This window comes from Colletotrichum karsti (assembly GCF_011947395.1).
Source record: "Colletotrichum karsti strain CkLH20 chromosome Unknown Scaffold6, whole genome shotgun sequence".
Classification (NCBI taxonomy): Eukaryota; Fungi; Ascomycota; class Sordariomycetes; order Glomerellales; family Glomerellaceae; genus Colletotrichum; species Colletotrichum karsti.
In genome coordinates, this window is record NW_024065906.1 from 1,125,676 (window position 1) to 1,132,954 (window position 7,279).

Here is a 7,279-nt window from a genome sequence, read left to right on the forward strand (position 1 = left end):
TTCGATCACCCAGGTAAAGCCCGAGTACATCCCAAACACGATAACTTCTGTTTGTTCTTCACTCGATCAAAGCAGTATCCTTCGAATAATATCGAACGGCTGCTTCGAACCGACCATATGGGGTAGGCAGACATGGTCACCGTATCTCTCAGCCCGCTCTCTAGGACAAGTCGTCACCACACATGAGCCGCTTGAACCACGCCTGCTGGTGGCATCTACCCATCGGTGTCCTGGGCAGGACGTTAAAAGGCCCACGGCGTTGCAAGGAAGCAATAATGATCGGCAGGGTCTATGGCATTTGAGCCCATTTGATCGGGCATTACGGTTATGATTCTTGTTACGGAGTCACATGTGGTACGGCTGCCTCTCATCATCCTGTCCGGGTTGGCACTTACACATTCCAGTAACGATTTCTAGACTTGAGACCTTTTTCAAGCCTGGGCAACCGGAACGTACGACTGCATCTCATATTGTCAGCAATTAGAGCATCCGACATCCTACCTAATTCTGATGAGGAACGATGATGATTTGTTTGTCCCCCTTTGTGGTACTATTTGGGTCTTTGTGCCAATTTCAGCGTGGTATAGTAAGTCGCGCGCAGTTACCGGCTACAAGACTATAGAGCTAACCTTTCTGAAGGACACGGAAACGGAAAACGGCGCCTCAATCGTGCTTTGTCCTGGGCAGGACGTTAAAAGGCCTCGGTTCTCATGCCGTTCTGATGAGAATCGACCCCTGGGCCCCGATGTGGTAGATCCCCCGTTTTCGAATGGCGGGTGGGTCCCCAGCACAACCCATCGGACAACCCACCGGCGCCAGCTGGCGTCGTGTCCTGGATCGCTCCGAGTGAGCGTGAAGGAAGTCGAGTCACCGTTTTGCTCTCTGGGTTGACGGTACCCGACGCCCGGAACCATGACCCCAAGGATCGGGTCATTGGTTTTGGGATCCATATCTATGGCAGTTGATTTTTACTGTCGACTTGCCGTGGATACCGACTTTTGCGGAAGACCCTTCGGAAATTGCCGCAGCTTGCGGAAGACCTTTGGGAAAATGCCGCCATCGAACTTTGCGTACAGCCTTCAGACCTGTCGCCATCGAGTTTTGTGCAGCGCCTTCAGGCCTGCCGAGAAATTATTTTGTGTCATCAAATATTTGTGAAAACATTGGGTTACCGGCCCCCGACTCACCATCCCTTCCGGATGTGTGGACAGGGGGACGGGCGCCGCCGCACATACAGTCAACGGCTGTGGAAAAGATCAAGTGACACAACCGCTGTCGTGGAATGACAGACGGTGGCAGCAAGGACAAGCCATATTGGAGTACTTGTTGTCTATGTGCCGTCCAGGCGGGGTCCTTTCTGAAGGAGATAAGCGCGATAGTAAGAGCGATATGCCGAGGTCGTTCTCGTCAATACCAACGACCTCATCGCGGCAGAGGCTACTTTGCTCCGGAGCCAGCATCTCGGACTAGGCCGAGGAGGATCTGCCCCACGAAAAAACGTCACCACTGGGATACTCAGTGCCGAATACGCGGGGCCAACGTTTGGAATGGAAGCCAGGAGGCTTCGAGGGCTTGGGCTGGTCGCGTCTCCCAGAGACGGTCATGTTTGTGGCCGTCGAAAAAAGCTCTATGCTTGATCTCAGTTTCGGGGTTGTGTGGTGGTCAAAATTGGCAATGGGGGACTACAGGTGGGGGGTTAATGTGCAGAGAGAGATGCCTCTTGATTCTCTAGGTCAGATGGTCCTGTGCAGCCGCAATTCAAGCCTGACATTTGTCCCCAACAATGGTCTTCGTAATTCTATGTCTGGTGTGATGACCTGGGATGAGTAATTCATCGCTAGACGCCCGAACAGGGTCAGAGTGAGAGCAGGCTCAAGTGCATGCTCGCTCTGTGCGTCGATGTATGGTCAACTATTTCGATTGGAACGAAGGCTTGACAACATATATACCGATTGATTAAGTTCCTACATGTACGACCAGTTCAAATGTTAACTACCCGATCTGGACTACTAAAAAGTAGAATTGGCCTGCTTGGACTATCACAGAGTAAGTTGATAGATGGTCAAGGCGACCAGCTTTAATGATTAATCTGCACCATACATCACCTTGTTGAACGGCTCTTGGCCAGGACTGATGACGGAACCTATTTTGACGTGCTGGACAATCCTTATACTGTGTGTTTATCAATGATGGCATGTCCTGAGTAACTCGCCGTGCCAACACAAGAAATGTGTAAAAGCTTTGCCTAAATCATTAGGGAGTTGAAATAGTCCACACTCACATGGACTGACAGTGTTTAGAAGCAACACGAGCGATAACATCATGCTGTCACTTTGAGAGAACAATATGCAACCATTCATTGTTTGTAAAACAGTTTATTGACCAGGGCGTAATGCTACGCTAGAGCACAATCTCATGCCAACGCCATTATTTAAGGATACAGCCAGACTCAGTGGACCTGTCATAACGCCGCCCAAACCATTCCACATCGTACATGATCGTCTCGTAATCTATTTCGGAGGGCTAGGTCCGCGGGTCCAGCTGTAAAGCGTTAGCCATTGCCGCAAGACGGTGAACTCTTTGATCTTACTTCTGCCACATCTGACCAATGAATCCAGGTGGAGGCTTAGAATCGGTCATTGACTGCCTACGTGCCGCGGTACCATCGTGACGCTTCTGCTCAACGAGGCCTTGGAAGAGTGTGCCGGAACCAGAGCTCTGTGAGGGACTGCGTTAGCTACGTCATCCCGGTAGAAGTGGAAATGAGGGGAAGGCGTACACGTCTGCGGCCGGTGGTAGGAGAGACGGGCGCGTTGTTGTTGCTCTTGGAGGAATCCATGTTGACGGTCGTGTGATTGTTACGGTGTCGTTTTTTGTGTTGTATACGAGATGAAGATGCTCTGATGAGGTGTAATTGATGCAAGAGAGGAGGAAGACGGAAAGCAGAGCATATATAAGCAACTCAGCTCTTCCCAAGCTCACCTTAGCTCGACCTGCCAGAAGCTAAGTTCCAGAGGTATCCGTCTAGGGTATTCCAGACTCGCCCGCCCCCCCTTCGCAGATGACTTCACCAATGAGGCCACCGCCCACCCCTCTGACACAAGGGATGCGGGAAAGCTTGTCGATGCGCCAGTCAGGACGATGACGACGTTTTTTACTCGCTCGCTCCATCACATCATTGTCGGACGTCTCCAGTAGCGCCCGCTAGCCCACGCACTACGGACAGGCACGTAGTCTGGTACAGGACACTTAGCACTTAGTAGTAAGGGGAGCCGACCGATGGGTCTCCATTGCATCAAGCAAGTGTACGTAAAACACTTTCCTCTCTGATAGTCAGTCGCCCCCCTTCTCTCAGAGTCACCACTCAAGTGCTCATCGACGCATTACCCTGGCCGTATAAGCTTGTCCGGCATGGCATGGCGAGCAAGTGCCTCTCCCTGCTCCTAGCTTTCTGTTTACCCCGCGCGGTGTGGTCGCCCAGGTGGTCTGATCACGTCCTGGGCCGAGATGGCCGGAGAGCCAGTCAAACGCCGGCGATCATTGGGGTAAGCAGCGTATCCCTTCCTCCTATGCTGAAGGGTACGGTGAAGGCAGGGTAATGGGTCGGGTTGCTCCAAAGGCATGGATTAGCACACGGGCGAAACACACCGGCAGCGTTTGTTGCAAACCCTCGCGAATCATGAGGTGGACACGTGATGGTTCAGTCGATTGGGGTGATGATTGGCGTGGTTGCATATCAGGCCTTGGGTTGACAAAGGGATATCGATGGGAAGGCTTGGCGAGGGTAGTAAGCAAGAATAGCACGCGAGGAGATTGGACCGAACAAGATGTGTGCGTATCACCGTATGGACGGATCATCGCATCGTTCGTTCGGTTCTGTGAGCCGCCTACGCATGGCAATGATCGTCCGCCGCGCAGACTGTGGGGAATGCAACCGCCGGTTGGGAGGGGCGCAGCGCCGGCAGCGAACGCGGGGAGCCAGTGCCGGCGCCAAATGCAAGCCGCCAGGAGAGAGAGCGTGCCACCTTGATTCAGGGTCCCTCGTCTTCAAAAGGCCCCTCATCCACATTGACAGGATCGGGGGACGTCGTATTACGACCTCGACCTCCTGATGGAAAGATGTGCAGAGACCACTGCATGGTAGGAGATGGGACCACAACGAACGAAAGACCGATTGTTCTGGACAATGGATGATGCTGGGGCGGGGCGCGCTACCGCGGACGTTTCCAACTTTCTGAGATCCAGATAGACGCGGTGGCGGGTTTGCGATCGTCTCTAGTCGAGTTCGCGGCCGTCCTGCTCTGGAGCCCCCTTGTAAGTGGCTTGCGGAAGGACGGGATGGTCGATCGTGGGGGAAGGTTCGATGATGTCGTTGAGGAATGACGTCTAAGAGATCGGACCCACTCTGTTTAATTCTTTTACGTTTATCTTGATAGTGCTGTTTAGAGTGATATACTATGCATCTATCAGACAACACTGGAGTAACGAGACGTCGCGAACGACGTTCATCCCACCGTCGTCAGTCTCATTCCTCAACCTACACAACACTGCCCAGATCAGACGAAGCCAGAAAGGTCGACAAAAGACAAGCCTAGAGGCTGTTAGGCCTGGAAACCCGGAAAACATGGGAGAAATCATTGTTTTCCGAGCTCCGGCCCGTTCCTCAGACCTTGCTAAACTCAATTCCAATGACTTTCGTTGACAGCCAGGGAATCTTCATTATCGCCAGACTCCATCAAAGCACGCGAGACCCAACAGGTATATAATAAGGATTGACTGTTTATTAATTTTCTGTCTAGATTTCGTAGTCTAGAGGAGGACAAGAAGAAGTGAAGGTGTTCATTGTAAGAATGATTAAAAGAAAATTCCAGGTAAAATCGAGACCAAGGGGAGCCGCTAGGACTCCTACCATGCTCGCAACAAGTTTGAAAGTCCCCAATCGATGAACGATCTACCGCTGAACCCTTTCCAGGATGTAGCAACTCAGAAGTTTGCGAAACTCCTCATGTGAGAGCCGCATGTTGGAAGGTTGGGTGATCGTGTAAGCCTGAGAAAGTCGAGCACGAGGGTGCCGGTCTTCATCAGCCAAGCCGGGAGCTCTTCATGGGTTGTGTGCAAAATTCGACGCTGTCGACTGCTGAATGGCCAGCCCGAAATGAGTCCCAGCTGTGACGGTTGTCGGCTTAGAGGCCGAGGCCGGGAAGGCCGGGAAGGCCGGGAAGTCCGACGGTGCGAGTGAGGGGAAGTCCAACACTGGGAAGGCTGGTGAGAGCGGGGACGCCTACGGTGGGAGTGATGGGAAGTCCAACACTGGGAAGGCTGGTGAGAGCGGGGACGCCTACAGTGGGAGTGATGGGAAGTCCAACACTGGGAAGGCTGGTGAGAGCGGGGACGCCTACAGTGGGAGTGATGGGAAGTCCAACACTGGGGAGGCCGGTGAGACCGGGGAGGCCGACGGTGGGAGTGACGGGAAGTCCAACACTGGGGAGGCCGCTGCCGCCGAGGGTGGGGAGGAGGCCAGTGACGGCGTTGAGGAGGGAAGTGACGAGGATGAGAACGGGCGCGAGACCGGCAAAAAGAGCCTCAAGCTGGGGCAGGTTGGTGACACCGCCGGGCAGATTACCTTGGAGGTCTTCACCGTGATGTTAGTTCAGACTGCCATCGAAGTTCGGCGTAGGAATCCAACTTACTGCCAAGAGTAGCGAGAGCGCTGGTAGGGGAGCCGATGATGGGGCCGAGCTGGGTCTGGGCGGCGGTAATCGCATCCCGAACAGCGGTCAGCTGAGCAGCGTTGAGTCCACCGGAGAGGATGGCGTTGTTTCCGAGAGCAGTGAGGTTGCCAAGCTGGCTCTGAAGAGCAGCAGCCAAGACAAGGAGCTGCTGAGGGGTGAGGCTGCCGACGGGAAGGGTCGGGTCGACGGGAGTGATATCCGGAACTCCGGGGATGGTAGTAGGGATGGGGAGGGTGTTGCCGGGAAGGCCCTGGACTGTAAGACTCGTCAGCTCTGAAACCAGAATCTAGGGGCTGCAGGCCGCTTACGAAGGTTGGCGATAACCACCAGGATGCTCTGGAGGATCCTCTTCGCGGCGGACTCGATTTCGGAGGCGGGGGGAGGCAGCGAGGGAAGGCCCGAGGCCTGGGGGGCTCCAATGTTGGGGATATCAGGAATCGCGACGGGAACAACGGAAGCGTCGCTGGGCGAGAGGACGGGGACCAGGCTCAGGGCACGGGACTCGATATCGCGCTCCTCGAGACCGATGGCGATGGGGCTGCCAATGGAGACACCGGCAAGGGCGAGGGTGAGAGCGGCAGAGACCTTCATTTTGATGTTTGGGGGTTTGAAGAGGTGTTTGGGGTTGAAGAGGTGTTGAAGTGCTCGGAAGGTTTGGGAATCGAGAAGAAGATGCTGACTATCCTGTAGTGAAGGCGCTGTGTGATGATGAGAGGAATATCGTACTTGAACGGCGGAAGACGAAGCCTTTTATAATTCATCTGCGTCTTGATTCTTTCTCTATCAAGCCCGTCATTGCTCCCGCCTTCCTCACATGTCGTCTGCCCTGCCTTCCGTCTTCGTCGCTGTATCCTCCCGTCACCATGTGGCGCCAAGGGGACGAGAAGTCTGAACGTGGACTTCACGTTCACGAACCCGCCCACCGTGTTGGGGTCCTGAAGCCGCAGCCGAATTTCCCAATGAGGCACATCACAACATACACCCACGTCGTGTAAGTCTCTCACACCATCGTTCAACTTTGGGTCAAGTTGCCGGCCGGCGGGCCTTCGACCCTGAGGCTAAGGGCCGGGCTCCAGCCAAGGCGGTCTAGGAAGGGCGGGAGTCTCAGTTCCTGCGCCTTTGACAGCTTCTTCCACGAAGTCCAACCAATGGTCGTTGTGTCTTGGGTTGCGTGCTTCTCCATCCGTCCCGTCGTGTTTCTGATGGATAACTCAAAAGCGAGACACATCCACAGGTGAAGGGACGTAAGATCTTGTCTCCCTGGATGCTCATTGGAGCGTCCCATCTCTGCGAACGGATATAGGAATGCCTCCCACGGCGTTCAGGGCTTCCGCTCAGCCTCGACTCTCTGTGGAAAGGCGCGAATCTCCTATAATCACTCATGCCTCTTGGTAAGACAACCCGACAATCTCGGCCGAAGTTGTCATGACGTTTGCGGGGAGGTGTACCGAAATGAGAGTTAGAACATTCCGACTTCACCGTTGCTCCCGCCGCCGATCACCGGTAGCACTGCATACCACGCCTTTTTATGATACGATATTGAGGTA

At 54.2% G+C, this 7,279-nt stretch overlaps 2 protein-coding genes across 2 annotated transcripts; both read right to left on the reverse strand.

Moving 5' to 3' along the window:
• Window positions 1-2,510: 2,510 nt before the first annotated feature.
• CkaCkLH20_02768 (uncharacterized protein) lies at window positions 2,511-2,839 on the reverse strand (the record flags this gene model as incomplete). The annotated part of the gene is made up of 3 exons (XM_038885487.1): window positions 2,511-2,541; window positions 2,591-2,718; window positions 2,780-2,839. The coding sequence occupies 3 exons, from the start codon at window positions 2,837-2,839 to the stop codon at window positions 2,511-2,513; spliced, it is 219 nt and encodes a 72-aa protein (XP_038749418.1).
• A 2,344-nt stretch (window positions 2,840-5,183) lies between these two features.
• CkaCkLH20_02769 (uncharacterized protein) lies at window positions 5,184-6,323 on the reverse strand (the record flags this gene model as incomplete). Its single annotated transcript, XM_038885488.1, has 3 exons — window positions 5,184-5,632; window positions 5,691-5,987; window positions 6,041-6,323. 3 exons carry the CDS (start codon window positions 6,321-6,323, stop codon window positions 5,184-5,186), a joined length of 1,029 nt encoding a protein of 342 aa, XP_038749419.1.
• Window positions 6,324-7,279: the final 956 nt, after the last annotated feature.